The sequence below is a fragment of the Ursus maritimus genome, unplaced genomic scaffold, assembly GCF_017311325.1.
Source record: "Ursus maritimus isolate PB19 unplaced genomic scaffold, ASM1731132v1 scaffold_8, whole genome shotgun sequence".
Taxonomy (NCBI): Eukaryota; Metazoa; Chordata; class Mammalia; order Carnivora; family Ursidae; genus Ursus; species Ursus maritimus.
The window spans coordinates 80,338,218-80,358,794 of record NW_024426996.1 but is presented as its reverse complement, the minus strand read 5'-3'; the positions used below and the strand labels follow the sequence as shown (position 1 = coordinate 80,358,794).

At 50.0% G+C, this 20,577-nt stretch overlaps 1 protein-coding gene across 4 annotated transcripts in view; it reads left to right on the top strand.

Moving 5' to 3' along the window:
- LOC103676653 (alpha-adducin) overlaps nt 1-20,577 on the top strand; it is an 83,095-nt gene that overhangs the window by 57,725 nt on the left and 4,793 nt on the right. The window contains exons 5-14 of one of the 4 annotated variants that reach the window (XM_040624899.1): nt 2,375-2,455; nt 2,697-2,846; nt 5,028-5,171; nt 5,278-5,376; nt 6,069-6,245; nt 10,787-11,038; nt 13,674-13,775; nt 14,462-14,551; nt 15,290-15,382; nt 19,787-19,943. In XM_040624899.1, the coding sequence (XP_040480833.1) occupies nt 2,375-2,455; nt 2,697-2,846; nt 5,028-5,171; nt 5,278-5,376; nt 6,069-6,245; nt 10,787-11,038; nt 13,674-13,775; nt 14,462-14,551; nt 15,290-15,382; nt 19,787-19,943 (1,345 nt within the window). Of the gene's footprint in view, nt 1-2,374; nt 2,456-2,696; nt 2,847-5,027; nt 5,172-5,277; nt 5,377-6,068; nt 6,246-10,786; nt 11,132-13,673; nt 13,776-14,461; nt 14,552-15,289; nt 15,383-19,786; nt 19,944-20,577 lie in introns of all 4 variants that reach the window. The other 3 variants (XM_040624897.1, XM_040624900.1, XM_040624898.1) reach the window with 3 other exon arrangements.

Sequence of the window (20,577 nt, the reverse complement as noted above, 5' to 3'; positions counted from 1 at the left end):
TAATTAAAATAATGTGCTTCGGGCAAAGGAAGAGACAGCCCAGTGGGACAGAACAGAGCCCAGAGCCGGATCGCATGTCCAGAAATCAGAGACAGAGTCTGCATTGCAGATCAGCAGGGGAAGGGTGCACTAGGCAGTATTTGGTACTGACACAGTTGACTGAAAAATCGAAATTGGAAAGTTGTATTATGTATTTAAACCCACAAAGCAATTCCAGTGAATTCAGAATTTTTTTTTTTATTTTAAAGATTTTATTTATTTATTTATTTATTTGAGAGAGAGCGAGAGAGCATGAGTGGGAGGGAGGGGCAGAGGCAGAGGGAGAATTGACGGAAGAATGGACACAGTCGTTGTATATTCATCCAGTGGATGCCGTGCTGCAGTGACCGTGAATAAAGGATAGCCACGCATATCATAATGTGGAGGAATCTCAGAAATAATGTTGAGGAAGAAAGGTCACTGAAAAACACAGTATGATTCTAATAATTTGAAGTTCATAAACAGATAAAAATTAAATGATATGGCTTCGGGATGAATATGTATTAGGTGAAACTGTAAAGTCAAGGAAGAAGATGCTTAACACGTAATTCAGGATGGTGGTCACTTCTGGGGAACGGGAGAAGAGATGAGCTTCCAGGATACTAGAGGTGCTGGGTTTTTTATTATACTTAAATTGTACATGTACTCTCTAAACACTACGTTGTTGTGAGATAAAAACTGTTACTTTGTAAGTAAAGATATCTGATGTGTAATTTTTCCTTATTTCCAACCTTATTTTTCATTACAGCCAATAAATACACAGAGGAATGCCTTGTTTTATGTTTTCTGTTTTGACCCAACTTGGGAATTGGGGCAATTGTGTAGTTGGTTTTGTTTTAGATAGTTAAAAAGATGCACGCTTTAGCACTGACTTTAGAAATAAGCCTCGATAACTCGCCATTAATGGAAAAATATTTTTGGAAAAGTTGGAAACCACATGTGCATATTTGAAACAACTAAGAGAGCAGAGAATGGGGAAATAGGGACTTGCAGAGAGCGGATATCATGGAGGTGGATTTAGAACAGGCTCATTCATGGTCGTGATTTATTACTGCTGCTCCTAGTACCATTAGTACGAGTGGGGAGATGCCATTTACTGAGAGCCGTATTGTGAGTATGAGCTCTTATCATCCACTCTTTAAGGATAAGGAGACCAGGAACCCAGGGTCCCAGAGCAGCCTAGCACATACTTAGCAGAGCTAAGATTTTAACTAAGGCCTTATGTGATTGGGGATGTGCGTCGGGCTATACTGAGGGAGTCGTGAGTTTGGCACCAAGGTGACAGGAGGTCGGGTAATTTCAGGTATCTGAGAACTAAATTATAGAAGTGGGGGGTTGGGTTTGTTCTGTGTTGCATACTAGAAAGAGTGTTGAGAAACTCAGGGAGACAGATTTCCGCTCACTATGAGAGAGAATGTTTGATGCCCAGTCTCTAGCTTTATTTCCGTCTGTACCCCAGCCCCTGTCATGGAGCTGGCGGTCAGTGGCTATTTGTTGAATGAAGAAATGAGGCTAAGTGAGGACGCGGTGAGCGTCCCCATTATGACACCTGCCCCAGCAGACCCGTGTGTGCTTCTGTTCTGGCCACGACAGAAGTCACTACACTGGTTAGGAAGTTGGGCTAAACACCGTAAGTCCTTTGCCACAAACGCTACACTCCACCTGCCTCATCCCCATTGCAGTTCTGAGCCCAGCGGTGAGCGTGTTCCAATATAATGGCTTTGGGAAATCGTTTGAGTCTCCCAAAATCATCCTAAAAGCTGAACTGACTTTTTGAAGGGCAGGACTCTTTTTTCCTGTGATATCACTAGCCTCTAACACAGGTACGTAGCATGTGCCACGTCCGTACTGAATGAATTGTGGAAAGAAAGCTGTCAAGGAAGGAGCAGACTGACCAGGGGCATGCTGATGTGCTGTTGAGACTTTGAAATCCATCAAGCCGTAAGGAAGAGCTCTCTGTTGTTTTTGATCGTTGGGATTGTTCACTAGCCTGCAGGTTTCGAGCACTAAAGACAAAGTCCGTTTTGACGAAAGTCCGTTTTGGTTTTCACTGGGATCCGCCTGAGGAGTGGTGCTGGCTTGGCAGGCACCGAGTTTCTTCTTTACAAAGTCAGTTGTCCTGAACGCAACCACGATGCACTTATCTGCCTGAGAAGTTACTACAATGTAATGATGGAAGCTTCCGGTACCTCTTAGTTCCATGGCAGACGCTGTACTACGGGCTTTCCTACGTAGCTCACAGAACGTGCACAATAGACCTGTGAGTTTGCGGATGGAAAGAGATGCAAATAATTTCAATTGGATTTTTGAGCTGATTCAGCAATTTTCCTTACAGACCAGAGTGAGCTCTGAGCAGGAACATTTCCTCATTGTTCCCTTTGGACTTCTCTACAGTGAAGTGACTGCATCCAGTTTGGTAAGAATATCCTTCTCTTGGGCTTCATGTATGTTTAGGTCATAGTCGATAGTTAAACACCTTTTAATCCTATGAGGCATATAAAACCCAAGAAAGAGGAAAAAGTTTGTTTTGTGTGATAAACACAGAAAAAAAGCTTTAGAACTAGTTACAAACACTTTAAGCTTTGGTTTAAATAATTTCTAGGAAGGGCCATTTGAAATCCTCTTGACATTTAAAATTTTTATTTGCTTACTTTCAGGTTAAAATCAATATACAAGGAGATGTGGTAGATCGCGGCAGTACTAATCTGGGAGTAAACCAGGCTGGCTTCGTGTTACATTCTGCCATCTATGCTGCGCGGCCGGACGTGAAGTGTGTGGTGCACATCCACACGCCAGCAGGGGCTGCGGTGAGTGCGCCGGCTGTTTAGTGGGAGGCACTTCACATTTCCTCACAGTTGTGCTCTCTTGAGGCAACAAGTCAATAAGCCTAATTTTGTTGGAGTAAAAAAGGTCTTTTACTAAGTTTGACTTTATTAAAAGAATTTTTTTTTTCTTTTAAGGGGTCCATACGCTCTTAGTTTTGGAAAACCTATGTGAATCTGAAAATGTCCGTTAGACTTAACAGAAATTCGGAGTGTTGAGGGTGAGATCAGACTTCAGAGTGTGAAGACTGCAGGGAGCTGCAGAGGGAGGGCTGTAAGCAGACACCTTGTCTGTGAAGAGGTTGAGGAGGGAGGGGGGCCCAGACAAGCTGCAGGGGGAGCGTGCTGTGGGCTCAGCAAAGTGCTGGTGGGTTGCATGAGACCTGAGCCTGCTGAGGCCTAGAAGCCCCTAGATGTCTGCCTGGAGCCAACAGATGCCCAGGCTGGATCATGAGAGCAGGGAGAAGAGGAATGGCTGTTGCAAGATGAAGGCATACACCTCGTAGGCTGTTAGGAGACCTGGCCTCCAAGCCCAGAGCTTCCGCAGAGCCTTCCCCAGCCCAGTCACCAAGCCCAGGCCCTTCTGGTGCCCACAGGCCAGACCACCCAGCATGAACGTGCCCATTCTGGTTGTTGGTACGGTCATGTGACAGTGAACTATCCAGAATTGGCTTTTTATCACCATATAATTTAATGACTTTCTGGGCTTATTTGTACCACACATAACCTCATGGACTCAGTAATGCTGAATTTTCACCTATCTTGATGTTTTAAGGTCATGCATATTAGATTGTTTTGATGAATGTTAGATCTATCTGGCTTATTTATTTTACTTTGAATATGTGGTTCCAGATGTCAGCATAAGAGTTTTATTAGATCTATCATTTTCTGAAATTTTTTCTAAAAAAATCCATGCTCTTCCAACCACAAAAAGTCCATGCATTTTAACGAACCATTAGAGGTACCTTTGAGAATATGGTTACAAACGGCTTATTGTGTAATTTGTTTTATTTGTTTTTATTTATTTTTTAAAAAGAATTTATTTATTTATTTGACAGAGAGACAGCCAGTGAGAGAGGGAACACAAGCAGGGGGAGTGGGAGAGGAAGAAGCAGGCTCCCAGCAGAGGAGCCCGATGTGGGGCTCGATCCCAGGACTCCAGGATCACACCCTGAGCCAAAGGCAGATGCCCAACAACTGAGCCACCCAGGCGCCCCTGTAGTTTGCTTTAAAACATACCAAATCACTTTCCTTGGAAATTCCTTCTCCTAGGAAGGCTGGTGCCTTGAAAGGGATTAAATGTGACGTTGCCTTTTTCGAGGTGGCGTCTTCTAGATGTACTTTTGTGCACAGTTGTACTTGTGGATACTGTTGGAATCTGTGGAGCCTGTCAGTCTAGGTAGAAAACATTCAGAATTAGCACGTTCTAAAGTCAGTTTGGGAACGTTAAGGAAACCCAAGGATTGTTTTATTGCAATAGAAGAGAAATTATACAGCATAATTATTCTAAACTTCAGAAATTGGCTTTTTAAAAAAAAGATTTGTCAGAGAGAGTGGGCATGCGTGAGCACAAGCAGAGGGAGAGGCAGGCAGAGGGAGAAGCAGGCTCCCCACTGAGCAAAGAGCCTAATGTGGGGCTCGATCCCAGGATCCTGGGATCATGACACAAGTGGAAGGCAGACGCTTAACCATCTGAGCCACCCAGGTGCCCCAGAAATTGGGTTTTATCTACATTTCAGGTTTCGGTCTTCCCTACAACCTGAGATGACAAGTGGGTCAGAATCTTACAGCATGTTCAGACCCTCTCTTTGCAGGGTCATGGCTCACTCAGAGGGAGCCCTTGCCTCTCCTTGCAGTAGGGCCAGGGTTCATCTTGCCGGGAAGCCTGAGCTCATACAGCTCGTACAGCATTATGGTCAGTGTGGGAGAAGTCCAGAAAGATGTGGAATTCCTTTTGAGGCTCTCCCAGCATTGAGATGCCTTTGATTTTTAAGTATACATCAGTAGGAGCCCCAGAAGTAAGGTTCATCTTAAGTTCATAGGTTCATTTCTGAGAAGAATATAACATAAAATATGTTCCCCTTTTTATTTCTTTGAGGAAAGTGCTGCATCATCGATGTGTGACTGTCAATTTGCCTTTGTTCATGGTGACTGCTTGTTCTCTAGGTCTCTGCGATGAAATGTGGCCTCTTGCCAATCTCCCCGGAGGCACTTTCCCTTGGAGAAGTGGCTTACCATGATTATCATGGGATTCTGGTTGAGGAGGAGGAAAAAGTATTAATTCAGAAAAATTTGGGGCCTAAAAGCAAGGTCAGTAGACATCTAATCTGGTATTTAAACTCTAGAGGAAAGGAGAAAAAAGTCAGAGTAGCAGTCTTCTTGCCTAGCTCCCTTGAGCTTTCGTGTTTCCCCGCAGGTTCTTATTCTCCGGAATCACGGGCTCGTGTCAGTTGGAGGGAGCGTTGAGGAGGCCTTCTACTACATCCATAACCTGGTGGTCGCGTGTGAGATCCAGGTACGTGGCGGCTGCTCTCTGCAGTCTGCGGCTTATTTGGGCGTCCGCAGGGTTCTTGTAGATTTTTGATACTTTGCATAATCTCTTTGCCCAAGATGAGCTAGTGGATTTGGAAATTGATCAGAGCAAATGCCATTTCACTGATTTAAGCTGGTGAATGATTACTGGGCTTTTCATTTCTAGTTTTTTGTCATTCAGATATGTAAGTCACCACCATTTATGGAGCGCTCGTGTGCACCAGCCCAGGTATCAGGTGCTTCATTTACATGTTACTTCATTTGCCCATCATGGCGCTATTCATTGAGAAGCAGGTACAGAGAGGGAGAGACTTGGTGTGGGCGCCGCCGAGCCAGTTCTGCTCAACCCCAAGTCTGTGCTCACTCCACTGGCACCTTGACTTCATCTGGGCAGCAGTGCAGTCCCCAGGCGGCTTCATACAGCCTTGAAAGGGGCTTTGTTTCCGCATTTCTCCTCCAAGCACGAGCGCCTAGTATCTTTGTTTTGCTAAAGAAGAACTTCTGAAAATGACCTTGTGTGTGGGTAGTCTGTCTCTGTCCGTCCTCCGTTTTTTATTCTTAGACTTCGATGACTTGGTTTTTTCTGTGACCTAGTAATCTCTTGTCGTCATTTGATCTGATCCTCTTGCCTTCAGTCAAGATCTCAAACTGTACTATCTGCTTGTTTTGGAAAAGGTTCGAACTCTGGCCAGCGCGGGAGGGCCAGACAACTTAGTCCTCCTGGATCCTGGCAAGTACAAAGCCAAATCCCGTTCCCCGGGGTCCCCGTCAGGGGAGGGCAGCAGCTCACCTCCCAAGTGGCAGATCGGCGAGCAGGAGTTTGAAGCCCTCATGCGGATGCTCGATAATCTGGTAAGAATGTTGTTACCACCAGACGATACAGCTTTTGTTCTGAAAGCAGCAGCGGTGGTGTTTTTGTAGCGGGTGTAATTGCTGTCTTCATGCAGTATCTGAATGCTTTCACCCTCAAAATTCATGAAGAAGCACCAGGGCGATTGAACTCCTAAGCTAAGTCATGATAAAATACGGAGGGGGAGGTTTCTTTTGTTCCTTTGTTGTTTGAAAGGAATCGCCTCTGGATGGTGTGGGGACAAGAGCACAGAGCATGCTCTGCTCGAAAGTGGGTAGGTCCCCCTGGAGGAGCGGGCACTGCAGCCCCCCCGCCCCCCCCATAAGTGGACTGTGGGGTGGGGGTGGGGGAGCTTCTGCATCAGCTAGCCAAGTGTTTGCTTTTTGTTTTAACAGTAAGTTCTAGCTACGTGGGGCCTGATTACTGTGTTCCACAGACATTTGCTGCTGATTTACTGTGTGGGAGACCCCCTCCTCCGTATTGCAGGGACACGGAGACCAGCCCTGCACAGAAGCTGGGACTGTGGTGTTTTCTGCATAATAGGGCTGTTTGGATGATACCCAGAAGGATGTACTCTTTGTTAGAGGGTTCAGTGAGGGATCTCATCCTTTGGCAAGGGTCAGGGAGAAAACTATGGGGATGGTACTTGGCAATGACCTCACAGAGTAAGTAAAATTGTGGTAGGCTGAGTTGGGAGAAGGAAGGTGTCTGTGCGACTGAAGACACCGCAGGGGTGTGAGGGTAGGGGTATACCTTCCTGGTGTGAGCGGGTTCTTCAGATATTCACAACAAGCATCGTAGGACAAACGATTCTGTCTTCCAGAGACTTTGGGCCCTGTGCCTGCTGCCATGTCATACTGTTCAGATGGGGTTCAAGAGAGTCCATTCTCTTTCCCCATGACATTAGGCGGCGGAGACATGAGGACCCGTCCCAGGAGTGTGGGAGTGAGAAGCCTTAGGAAGGCTGGCATCCCTGTGCGTTGCCATGGCTGTGCTGGGCACTGTTGACGGCAGCACCAGGGCCCGTGGGGCACATTCCAGCCTAACAGGAGAAAGTCCTGACTATTGGACCAGGTCACAGATGGGATGGGTGGCTTCAGGAGGCAGGAAGTTTAACTTTCTTGAAGATTTTGGAACAGAAAGAATATCTGATTCAGGGTATGCCAAGTGTCCTCAGGGGCCAGATTTGTAGCCGCTAACAGGACACGAGGAGTGCATGACCTAGCTGGGGAGAGGGACACACAATCCAGACGCAGCCGAGCATCTGGGATCTGGGTTCTGACAGAGTGTGATGAGGGCTGCAGAGGCGGAGACGGGGCATGGGCCAGGACTGGTCACGGGAAGCAAGAGGAGGAACAGAGCTCACTAAGAAGATGGAAGAAGCAGCTGGCGTTAGGTGCAGGGGGGCAGTGGTGGCTCAGGTGTCAGCCCTGGGTGGCAGGTTCCCCTGAGGCGCCCAGCGAGGCAAGGAGTGCTGGGGTGGTGGCTTCTCTCCTCCTGGCAGGCACTCTGATGTCTCACTGCTCTGTGACCTTGAAGTCAGGTGGGGAACAGGAGAGAGGACTAAGAATCGAGAATGCTAGCCCACCACATCTTGTGTGCTCAGTGCCTTCTCAAAGGTGGAGAGAGATCAGGATTAGGCAATAACTCTAATTTGCTAGAGGAGGGAGAGAAAGGATGAAAGATGAATAGCGAAGTGCTTGTTACGAGGGTGTTGTGTTCAGTGTCCTGACTGCACATGGTCATTATCATCACTTTTTTAAAAGATTTTATTTATTTATTTATTTATTTATTTGTCAGAGAGAGAGAGAGAGAGAGCGAGCATAAGCAGGGGGAGCAGCAGGCAGAGGGAGAAGCAGGCTCCCCACTGAGCAGGGAGCCCAATGCAGGACTCGATCCCAGGACCCTGGGATCATGGCAGACACTTCGCCGACTGAGCCACCCAGGTGTCCTGATTATTGTCATTTTTGATATGAGAAGTCTGTGTAGTGTATAAGAAATAGTAATTATGATTATAGTCCACATTTTAATGTAGCATTCTGATTAACCATGTATGTTTGCCCATAATTGAATAGGGTAGCTAATAGTTTAAGATTCTCCTACTGTAAGAAGTATTTTAACATAGAGTTAGAAGAAATGCTAAATTGCTTCCCAAAAAAATCAGGATGCGATTCCAGCTTTTCACGGAAAGAAGGAGTCCATATGTTCAACTATAAGCCGAGTCCTACAGCACGTCTGAGGGCTGAGGATTGCCTCTGATTTTGGCGTTATCAGCATTTGAAGGGGAAGAATAAGAAACCCTACTCTCTCAGGATGAAATTTTATGAAGTTCTGGTGGTTTATCCTGGAGTCATGGAGACTACTCAAGAGTCTTGGCTCCCTAAGCAAGAGAAAACCTGAATTAATAAGAACTTTATTTTTCTGAAGGTAGCCTTTTTACAATGTAGCTGTTATCTTTTATTGTTCCTCACTCAACAGGGCATGCTCAGCAGTGGAAAGACTGCAGTGTAGACATTTACCTATCTTCCTAAGGGTGGTGGTGGGGAAAACAGCCACCAATGACTGCATTTAGGGATTATTACCACCCTTTTTTTAATGTAGTAAAGGAATGATTGGTAATGAAAGTGGCTTCTCAAAGAAGAGGAGCACCCAAAGGGAAGTGAATTCCTGAATTGGGAGAAATGTGAAGGATTGCAAAGCACCTCGGCAGGCAGGGCACCGGCCATGGCCCCTCTTCTATGACTAGCCCCTAATTCTCCTGTCATTCACTGTTCCTTCATGGCTGTGCATGACTTGGTCCACACATGCAGCTGCAGGTCAGGAGCCGCCTGAACCAGATTCTTGGCTTAGGGTCTCACAAGGAAGGCCACAATCAGGGTGTCGGCCCGGACTGGATTGCTGTTAGAAGGCTGCATGGGGAGGGCCCACTTCCCAGCTCCCTGAGATTGTGGGCAGGATTCATTTTCTTACAGCTGTAGGAGTCCTGGCAGCCTGGTTCTTTAGAGCCAATAGTGGACAGAGACTCTCTCAAGATGGGTGCTACACTCTTGGGGTGCCTGGGTGGCATGGTTGGTTAAGCTCCTGACTCTTGGTTTTAGCTCAGGTCACAATCTCAGAGTCGTGGCATTGAGTCTCAGCACTTAGCACAGAGTCTGCTTGAGGTTCTCTCTTCCTCTCCCCCTGCCCCTCCCTCTCAGGCGCACTCTCGCGCACATGCTGTCTCTCTGAAATTAATAAATCTTAAAAAAAAAACAAAAGAAGATGGTGCTACACTCTTAAGTAATGCATCCAATCACCTTTGCCAGATTCCGCTGTTAGAAGCAAGTCAGGTCCTGCCCACGCTCTAGGAGGGAGGGCCTTACAGTGGGTGGGAACCATAGGGGGGGGTCATCATAAAGTCTGTATGCCACACCCACCCAATGCTAAGCACTGGATAGGAGGGTGAGTAAGATGTCATCCTTGCTTTGGAGAGATTGTCTATGGGAACTCGCAGTCATGTTGGTCTAGCAGGTGGGCTCGGTGCTGTTACAGTGTGTCACAGAGGCGTGAGCTGGCAGGGCCCACGTCCGACAGCCCTGGTGAGTGCTTATGAGGTGGAATGGAAGGTTGAACTTGACATTGTTGTATTCAGAGGTAAAGCAGTTTTTCCAGGAACCAGTTTTCACGAGTTATACTTGTTTGGCCTTCCCCAAAGATTGTTACAGTGTCTAAAGTTTATCTTAAAAGGTAAACAAAAAAGTAGGTTGATGAATACAGCCTGTGCTGTAGCCAGCATCAGGGAAGCCCTGTTTAAGTGTTCCATATATTAACACCGGGTAACCAGTTCCCAGATCAAAAGACAGCAGCACCGGGGCGGGCGCCTGATGGGCTCAATGGGTAGAGCATGAGACCCTTGACCTCAGGGTTGTGAGTTCAAGCCCCACGTTGAGTGTGGACCTACTTCAGAACAAACAAAACACCCCAGCAGCACCTCAGGCCCCCCTGTACCCCTTTTGGGCACTTAACCCATCCTAGGGTGACCACTGTCCTATCTTCTTTTTTTTTTTTTTCCTTTTTTTTTTCTTTTTTTTTTTTAAATTATTATGTTCAATTAGGTAGCATATAGTACATGATTAGTTTTTGATGTGTCCTATCTTCTAACAGCAAACATTGGTTTTACCTCTTTTTGTCCTTTTTATGAGTGGAATAATGCAGTGTGTTCTTTCCCATTTGGTTTCTTTGACTCAGCGTCCTATCTGTGAGATTCACCCCAGTGTCGCCCCTGGTACTGGAGTATTTGCTCTGATTCCAGGACCCTAGTCTGTCGTGTGGGGTTCCTCAGTCGGCCCGCTCAGGTGTTGCTAGCTCTTTCTGATCTGGGGCTGTTAGGAACAGTGCTGCTTTGAGAGTTTTGGTGACCATCCTTGTGTCTCTGCTGGCATGCAGCTAGGGGTCGTGTGTGTGTGCGTGCCCAGCTTTTCTAGCGGTTTCCACACAGTTTTCCAAAGTGACACTGTGTCAAGATCTGGAATGGTGATTGTCTTTCCGTCTCTTTGGCCCCTAGGGTTACAGAACTGGCTACCCCTACCGATACCCTGCTCTGAGAGAGAAATCTAAAAAACACAGCGATGTGGAGGCTCCTGCCAGTGTCACAGGTTACCCCTTCGCGGGTGACGGGGACCCGGGCACTTGCTCCCCTCTCAGACACAGTTTTCAGAAGCAGCAGCGGGAGAAGACAAGATGGCTGAGCTCTGGCCGGGGCGACGATGCTTCTGAGGAGGGGCAGAACGGAAGCAGCCCCAAGTCGAAGACTAAGGTGTGGACGAACGTTACACACGATCGCGTGAAACCCTTGCTGCAGTCTCTCTCGTCCGGTGTCTGCGTGCCAAGCTGTATTACCAACTGCTTGGTCTGTGCCTACTTACTGTTCATAGTTAGATGACGTAGAGCAAGTTGGGTAGCTGGGGCTTCGGAGGCTTTGGGAATCCAGCCCCTCTGACCCGGATTGAAAGCAAACCCACTTCATTAACCTTCTTTTAGCCTCAACCAGAATCTGCTTTATGCATCAGCTGTAATTCAAGTAAATCTGTCTGCTTGAAACTGCTTAAGATCTGTCCTTGGTCTTCACCTGACCCCGCGGTAGCAGAGAAACTAAGTAACTTACGTGTGCTAACCTGCAAGTCAGAGCTGCCATTTAATTCAAATTGTACTCAAGGAATCTTAAAACTTCTTGCACAAAACAGTAGTTCAGTCTTGAGCTGTGATTGTAGTGTTGTAATCTCCAGCGGTTTCTGAAGTCGCTGCAGTCTGTGCTTTCAAGTCTTGAGTGTTTTCTTAAGCAGTTTTCCCTCGTGTCTCACGGGCATTTTCTCAGCTGACCTCGTCCTTTCTCGTTTGCCTCGGGCCCTGCTCGCTGTCCCAAAGCCTCCGAATGCTCTAAGCCAGCTACCTTGTGCATGGACTGTTGCATGTGAGTAGACGGCCATAGTGGTGAGTCTTGTGACTCCTGCTGGGTGTGGCATGACCCAAGTGCAGCGCAGGCCATCTGCAGGCACCAGCAACAGACGCCACCGGGCGTGCTTTGTGCCGGAAGTGACAAGCACTGCCCTGAGAGATACTTCGCTGTCCTGGTGCTCACGCCCTGTGGGGACCGTCTCCACTACCCCCTCAGGTGGCCGCAGACAGTTCAGTGGCCCCCCTGCCAGAGAGTAGGGAGGCCCCTGGCGCGGGGTCCTGTGAAGAGAGGGGGGCCGGGGCAGACTCCTCTCTGCATGTCAAATTCTGTAGGAGTCCAGGTGATGTTAGGTCAGAGGGCCTAAAACAGTGGGTCCCAAGTAAGCAGGCGGGGCCTCCTGTTCCCTTAATAACAGTGTTTTTACTTTATAGATTTATTCCAAAGAAAACAGCTCTGTCTTCCCAGGTGGCTCTGGTGAGAGAGCCTCTGTGCTCCTGAGCAGACGGGTCACGTGGGCAGAGACTCTGCGTGAACGTGGCGGGGCTCAGCGTTTGAGCCCGTCTCTCCTCTCTCCTTTGCCCTCCCTCTCTCCCTCCCTCGTTTTGTTTTTCTTTTCCAGTTTCATTTGTTTTGATTTTATTCATTTTACTTGTTAAAGGGAGTGGTCCTAAGAACCAGCTTTCCGCTGCTGATATAAATACATAGTGCTGAGTGGCTGTGATGAGGTTTTCCAAAGCACACGTGTAGTGGCAGCTGTGAGCTTTATTTGCTGTTGGCTTGAGAAAACGTGCACTCACTTGAGGTGCTTGAGTCAGTGTGCATGCACTCTGGAGGGAGACCTCGCGCAGCGGTTAATGTGGGTCCTCACCGTTCCGGAGTAATGCAGACTCCATGCGGTGCTCCCAGGTTGGTATGTGAACTCACAGTCACTGTTCTTAAGTTTCAGACGTGTTCAAGCTTCTGAGGTTATTGGGTTAATGTTTGACTAAAACCTATTTTTAATAAAAAGCTGGAGTTATTTCTTTCTGAGAAGATAACCGTCAGTGAGTACCTCACAGCTCATGCCCATCCCACACTTCCCTTCACGGCGGCTAAGCATTTGCCAGTTGTGTTGCTTTCTTTAAAGCCTTACGGTTTATGGCTCCCCGACTGCCCCCTGAAGGTACTCTGAAAGGCATAACATTGCTGGCCTTGTTTTGCTGTTCAGTGCCCACCCATGCCTAAGAATTAGAATCTGATGAAAAACCTCGGACTGGATTGGAGATCCAAAAAACAGCACGTGACAGGCGCGGTGTGCTGTGCTACGCACCAATGACTAAGACAGCCTTCTAACGAGAACTCGTGAGCGCCTCACGTTTGTTGGGGATATTTTTGTAACACTCTGAAGTATTAAGTTATATAAAATACTCGACGTCACCAAACTCTCCACCAGGCGCCCACCGTGCACACGTTCGCACCGTGATTTTCTGGGATTGAGCGAGCTATGCCGGCAGCGCATTCTAATGCCGTAGTTTATTTCCGTGCCAAACTTCGGTGATGCCCACTCCTGCCTCACGGCGCGGTCCTTCCCTCCCCCCGGGTGGCAACATCACATCGCCTTTCATGACCCTGCCATCTCATGCTTCCAGCGGCTTTGGCATTGATGACTCTCAGGGCGGTGAACCAATGTGCTCTGAAGGGCCCCCCCCCACCCCACCCCGCGCCCCAGATGGTCTGCGGGAGTCACGGAGCAGAGCTCTGTCGTCAGCCTGTGCCGTGCCTGAGTTCTCCTTGGGGCATTCTGGAGGGCGTGTGCCAGTCGGTCACGACTTCGGTTCCTATTTGTACATGCCCTGCCCCGATCCCCTTGCTGCGGTGACAGGAGGTGTGGTCATTGGTTCATTCTCTGTGATGTTCATGCATGACCAGGTGTGAGACACGTTGGACAGATTGGATGCTGTGGTGTCGCGTAGCGTTGTCCCCGTTCTGACTTTTCAACTGTTCTTGATATTTGCAGTGGACTAAAGAGGATGGACATAGAACCTCCACCTCTGCTGTCCCTAACCTGTTTGTTCCACTGAACACTAATCCGAAAGAGGTCCAGGAGATGAGGAACAAGGTGCGTACCAGCAGCCGTCAGCCCTCGGTGGAAACAGGAGCGGGCGGAGGCAGTGATGGGTTGGACGGGGTGCGGAGCGCACTTGCCCCGGCGGAGGGCTTCTGCCGCCACCGCTCCTGTAGCCGAGGCCCAGTCTTCCCACCACGTCTGCTGTCGCACTAACAAGTGTGCTGTGTGAGCAGCAGACAGGCTGGGGCCCCGTGGTTCTTGGACTGAGGCTTGCTCACATAGCCGGGCAGAAGCGGAAGCCAGAGAGCCTGCTTCCGGCGAGAACAGCCTTTGCCCCTGAGCTTCATCCTTCGTTTGTTGAGCTGTGAATGTTTGCTGTATCAGAACACGAGCCCCCCTCCCTCCCCGTGTTCACGGTGTCACTGTATGACGGGCACATGGGGATAGTCCCCCTCTACTTAACCAGTACGGTGAGAGATCTGTGCTTACCACAGCCGTCTAGAAGGTGCAGAAAGTCAGGAATGGCTTAGTCCTCCCCTTAGACTCATGAACGACTCAGCAAGCTGGACTGGCCCCGTCAGGCAGGCACTGTGGCCATGCAGGACCATGAGGGGTGGGGCAGAGCAGAAGTGCGGCTTGGGTGTGGCTCTGGGGCCCCGGTAACAGCAGAGTGACTCCAAGTCACAGCCGGGCTTCTCTGTACTGTTGATGTGTGTTTCTCCTTCTTGCATCCTCAGATCCGGGAGCAGAACTTACAGGACATTAAGACAGCTGGCCCGCAGTCCCAGGTTTTGTGTGGTGTAGTGATGGACAGGAGCCTTGTCCAGGTGAGAGCTCAGGATGTCTGACATTAGTGGGTGGTGGCTCTAATGACTGTCTACTCCAAAATTACTCTTGAGTTGGGAGAGAATGACTCTATGAGGTAAGTATTCTAGGCAACCAGTTATCTCCATGAAAAATCCTCACAATAAGGAATAATGCTGGCACTTTTCCTGAAGTTGTAGATTTAGCATAAGCATGCCCAAGGGCCGTGTACCCCCAGCCCTGCTCCATGCGATGCATGCCCATGTGACGGCAGCACCCATGCCGCCTGCTTGGGGACTGGATTTGCCCTGGTTTTAGCAGTATACTGGGGAAAATACTAGAAGAGGGTGGGTTTAATGGCCTTTTTGTTGTTGTGTATATTGCCGCCTGCAATCATGTGCTGCTCGGGCTAAAGTGCTTTCAGAGGGTACCTGTAAATGTGGCCTCCACATTTACATGCCCTTCTGGAGAAGGACTGTTTCTGGCACATAGAAGATAATCGTGTAAGTAGTTATCTCTGAAAATGAAGTTGCCGCCTAATGCTTTAAACACAATGGCAGGGTCGGTAACCGTGTTCCGAATCGGGGCAGCCGTGGTCCTGCTTGTGTGGTCTCTGCTCGCATGTGGCCCCACTGTCACCGCTGCTGTCCCTGTGGCTGGCTGTCTCTGCCGCATGCCCTCGGCTGGCTCCGTCCTGTGCTCTCCGTTGATGTTTCAAAGCTGGGCCTGGTGGGCTCTGATGACTCAGTTTACTGTTGCAGGACGCACCCCTCTCTGACTGTACGGAAACAATCGAAGGGCTCGAGCTTACAGAGCAGACCTTTAGTCCTGCTAGATCTCTCTCTTTTAGAAAGGTACTCACTGCCCTGTCCTCAGCTACCTCTCAGCACGCGCTGCTCTTCACCTGCCCCCCCATCCCTCACTGTCTGCTCTCGCTAGGCACCGTCTTAGTTACTGAAGTAGCTTCACCCCTGTCTCTCAGTTATCCGTGGGATTGTGCAGAGGTTCTGTTCTGCCTGTTCCTTCATGAAGACATTTGGTATGAGGCTCTTTTCACAATGGCTCTTATTCCACGAGGCTGCGGAGGGCGGGCCCATCTTGATGACGTGGCGCCTTTCGGAAGTTCTGCACGTGACTGTGGTTAGTGCACGCTTTTGGGTTTTAGCAAGCCTTTTACAAGGTGCGATTGCAAAAGGCTCATATGGGCAGACCGTGGGCAGTGGCGGCTCTCCCGTGCGGCCTTCTGCCTTTGCTTGCTCAGCTGTGACCGCACATGCTGTGAATATGGCAACTGGAGGTTGTATGATTGAAAGACATCATTTCAGAGGAAGGGGAATCAGTCAGACAGTTTGTATTGTTGAGGAAATATATTTTGCTTTTCCCTTAAAAAACCCTGGATAATTTTTTAAAAGTGTTTCACGGGGGAAAAAGGCCTGAAAATTTGAAGCCCAGAGTTGTCCTCTGCGTACATGCGTACCTGGCGTGTTGGAAGGGGACTGTCCGTGAGCATTTGGGCTGCGCTACTTGGGGCCGAGGGCGGGCCGCGACTGCCTGCATGTTTCGAGTCTTAGTCACATTCACCCTTCGTTCAAAGGGAATTTGTGGGGTGTGTCTCTTTCAATTCATATACCCCTGTTGAGATGCAAGTTTCATGTTAGCGACGTTCCAGTTGCCAGAAAGAAGCAGCTCTGTCCCAAAGTCTGTATCTCCCTGTGGGGACTTCCCCCCAGTAACAGGATTTTGCATACTTACGTATTAATTTCAGGGCTCCCATTTTTCCTTATCGTTAGAATGTACTTCCAGCTGCCATTCCTGGAGGAGCTCCTCAGAGCAGAGGAGAAAGATGTACTTGTTTTGCATCTCAGTACTTTGGGCTGGAAGCTGTTGTGATCTTGTGAGTTCCTGTTTTTTTCCTCAGACGTGTGAAGGTGTGCTGTGCAGGAGCCCAGGGGCTTCCTGTGCGGAGTGCACCCGTGGCTGCCACCCCGTGGCTCTGTGGGCAGAGCCGGTTGCAACAGTCCTTGCTCGTGGTCCTCCTGGCGCGCTGTTGCGCACTGTCACACGCAGTGGGCTCTGCTGGAGCCCTTTCAGGGCTTGCTGGAATGCAGGCTGTGTTGAAAGGGGTCTGTTTGGGCCGGTTCCTCCTCCAGCCCCTGTTCTGGCTTTGCTCTGGCGGTGTCAGACCTGGGTGTGTGCCCCGTCACCTGTGTTTCATGAAGTATAGATGCGGGGCCCCCGAGGCCAGAAGGTCAGAGTCGGTGGGAACGGGATTCCTGGCGATCCCGGTGTCCTCCCCACAGTCTGAGTGCCGCGCTCCGTGAGCGGTGCATCTGGGTGGGGTTAGCCTAGGAAAGTGCGCCCAGCCCAGCCGAGATGCTAGTGTCGTACCTGGGTTCTTCATCCAGCTTGAGTTTTCTCTGCCACCCTCTTTCTGGTGTTCACATTTGCACCCTTGGTCTTTTCCCCACCGACTAAGCATATTTCATTTCTGTGTTGAGAATATGATTCCACGCATGCCCTTGACTGGGGCTGTTGCCACGGCTTTTGTGTGGGGCTCAAAACGCAGACTGAGTTACTCCTCCTACTAGATGGGCGTTGCTGGCCGGCAATGTGAGTCTCTTTGACCAAGTGAAAAGGACTTTGTTAAACGTCCTAAAAATGTCCTCCTTCCAGTGAGGCAGGTACGTGTAGACACTTTCCATTTGAGAATCTGAGCAACATGTGTTTGGGACTTAGGAGGTTGGAGCTCTTGGGAAGGACTTTCCTTTGCTTCCATCTCTCCCTCCCTGGCGATGGATGGTCATTCATGCAGAGTGTGTTGCCTTCTGACGGGAGAAGGCACTGCGAGCTGTCAGCCACACCCTGATGCTCTGGTTCCAGAAGGAGTCCTGAGCGCCCCCGAAGGCGCTCTCCACTCCAGCCCTGCACCTGCCAGCATGTAGCCTGGGGCAGTCTGGCACCTTCTGGACTTCATTACTAGTGAATCGAGCTGTTAGACATCAGGTTTATGCTAAGCCTGCCCAGCGCAGCCAGGAACTGTCCTGCGGGGTCTGGGCACTGTGAGCCCCTGTTCTCTGCAACTCTGTGCGCATGGGCTGTGGCCCTCCCACACGCTGTGCTGTGTGGTGGACGCGCGAGGGGCCTGGGCCCACCTCGCAGACTTACATGGTGCATTTGGTGTTGAGCACCCAGAAGTGTGTGGCCCGGCACTGAGAACGTAAATTTAAATCTGAGTGGGTTTTATGGATGAAAGCCTGATGCTCGGAGAGATCGGGTCACTAGCCCTGTTCGTGTTGCTTGCCAGCTTCCCAGCCAAGTGCAGAAGCAGTTCCTGGGCATCTGGTTTGCTTGGAGCCCCTGTTCTGTGGCTAGAGGTGAGGGAAGCTGCAGGAGCCTCCCCGTGGCCTGCTGGGGAGAGCAGCTGCGTCACAGCCTGGTTTCTCAGCCCAGACTGCTCCGTAGGGGACCTTTTTCCCTCTGCATCCCAAGCCCTGCTCCCTCTGTCCCCCAGTCTGTTTAGAGCCCAGGTCTTGGCAGGTGCTTGGCTGTTGGCTGAGGAATTTGGAGGAGGGAGGCCTGGCAGCAGAGGTGGGAACCAACAGGCTGTGCCTCGAGGGTTACATGTGTCAGGGCGGGAAGGGCCTTGCTAGTCCATGGGCGCCTCTGTGGCAGGTGATTCTTGATACTTTATTCATCCCTTGATTTGAACTTTTAAGTGAATGGGAACATTTCTCTCAAACCTCACTTCACCTCGTCATTTTCTCGGCAGTGATACCAGGATGTGAATGCAACTGGCCACGTTGCCGTAGAGTCAGGGAACTGCACGGCCGGGCCGCAGCTGTTGTCAGCCCCACGGGCTCCTCTCAAGGAAGCAAAACCGGGGGCTGTGCACAGGAACAGGCATCAGTGAGTAGCGAGTGGCAGGCAGGGATTCAGTCCCCTGTCTTGGGGAGACAGGGCTGCTTCTGAGTGAAAGGCCAGTTGACCTTGGGTCATTGTTGGTCAGAAAGAGGGCCTCCCTTGACCATCCAGGTCATCTTGCATCTCGAGGCTCTCTGAGCAAAGGTGCCCAACTCCAGCAGGCCCTTTGCTTCTCTTCCCCGGCCCTGCATCCCTGATGGATCATGGGTGCTCTGGACTGTCCATACCCGGCTTGCTGGGAAGGGGCCCCTTAGCCCAGGCTCCCCAGCCTTTGCCAGGGCAGTGGGTGGCCCAGGTGAGCTGAATTTCCCCAGCACTCAGTCTGGCTCTGTCTCTCATGCACGTTGCTCGGGCATGGTCTCTCTCTGGTGTTCTCCCCTTACTGAGGAGAGTATGGACAGACCAGGCCTACCATCAGAATTTTGGATTGTCGTATCATGGGTTGTTTTTGGACGCTCCCATAAAGTAATGGGCATGTGTGTGTGTTCTGGTTAACTTTCTCAGAAAATGAACCCAGGGCATTTGGGGGCCAACCAGGCTGGGTGGTGGGACACAGAGCTGTGCTGGACATGTGAGTATAGGCTGGACATCACACACCCCAGAGCTGCCTCCCCCCACTGGCTCCCTCCCTCCAGGCCTGCTTCCCCACCCCCAGTGATGGCCCAGCATGGGGCAGCCTCCCTTTGCAGACCTGGCACTGACTGCCAGACACCTTTGTGCTCTGCTTGCTTGCTTTTTCTCTTTCTTTCCTACATGTTCTCGGTTTTCCAAATTCCTCAGACAAATATTGGTATTTTGGGACTTCTTAAAAAAATTTCTCAGTGTTTTGGGATAAGTTCTAGGAGCTAGTTGTAAACGAAACACGCAGTTAAAAGAACAGAACTTAATCTGTGAATTTAGAAAGTAAGCAAATCTCCGAGCATACTTTCCCCGACTTAGAATCCTGGATGTTTTCTGATGTCGTGAGGAGGGCAATTGACTTAAAGAGTTGGCTCTTCCGTCCCTGCCAGGAAGGAGATGGTGTTCTCCCTGAGGTACTCTGCTCTCTGTGCCCCTGGTGCCTTTGCCTCTGAAGCCTGAAGGACTTTCCTAGGATTTTTTTCTCCTGTTACATTTGTTTTGTAGCTTCAAAGTTGTGTTTCTCTGTCTCCGACCACTGGAGGCTGCAGCTTAGCCTCAGTCTCAGGGCCCAGGGCGAGGCCCAGACAAAGTCTCAGGGTTGTCTGTGTGCTCTGGGAAATCTGCCCACCCCGCCCTGCCTGCAGCTTTGCCCGGGGAGGGGGGAGAGTCCCTGCGGGCAGGGCTCCCACAGACTGGGCATCCCTTTTTGTCTGCAGGGGGAGCTGGTGACAGCCTCCAAGGCCATCATTGAGAAGGAGTACCAGCCCCACGTCATCGTGAGCACCACGGGCCCCAACCCCTTCAACACGCTCACCGACAGAGAGCTGGAGGAGTACCGCCGGGAGGTGGAGCGGAAGCAGAAGGGCCCCGAAGGTGAGTGTGCGAGAGTCCTGGGCACGCAGGCACACTCAGCATGGGTGGGACGTGAAGTGAGAGAAGGCGCTCTGCCAGCTCCTTTGTGCCCAGGTGTTGACTGGGGGTGATGAGGACAGTCACTCGCATGAAAGATCAGCCTTGTGTTTGGTTAAGACCGGAATGTTATTCCGTGCACATTTCCTAGTTCCGGAGGGATTAGAAGGGGAAACACACTAGTGAATGGTCTGCTTAGGAGGGACCAGGAGGCTGTGTTCTACAGCCAGACTGCTCTTTCTGCACAAACCCTGAGGGTCTTCCCGGGCAGGGTATGATCGCAGGCGGTGTGCTAGCATGGTGACGGCTCCAGCGCATGCCCAGACCGAGTGATGAGTGTGGCTGTGGCTGGTGCCCCCTCTGTCTCTCTTGGTAACTCACCGACCCAGGAGGTCATATTTTTGTAAAACACAACAGGACTATTTCGCAACAAATGAGAATCAATGACTAAGAGCCAGAACCTCTGGGAACAAGTGGTTTCAAACTCTAGGTTTTGAAAGTAGATCCAAGAATTTGGAGAACTAATGCAAGAAGCCAGTCTCCCCCTGCCTCTGCTACAAAGGCGTACTTTCCCTGAGCACCCTTGGTTGGTTACCAG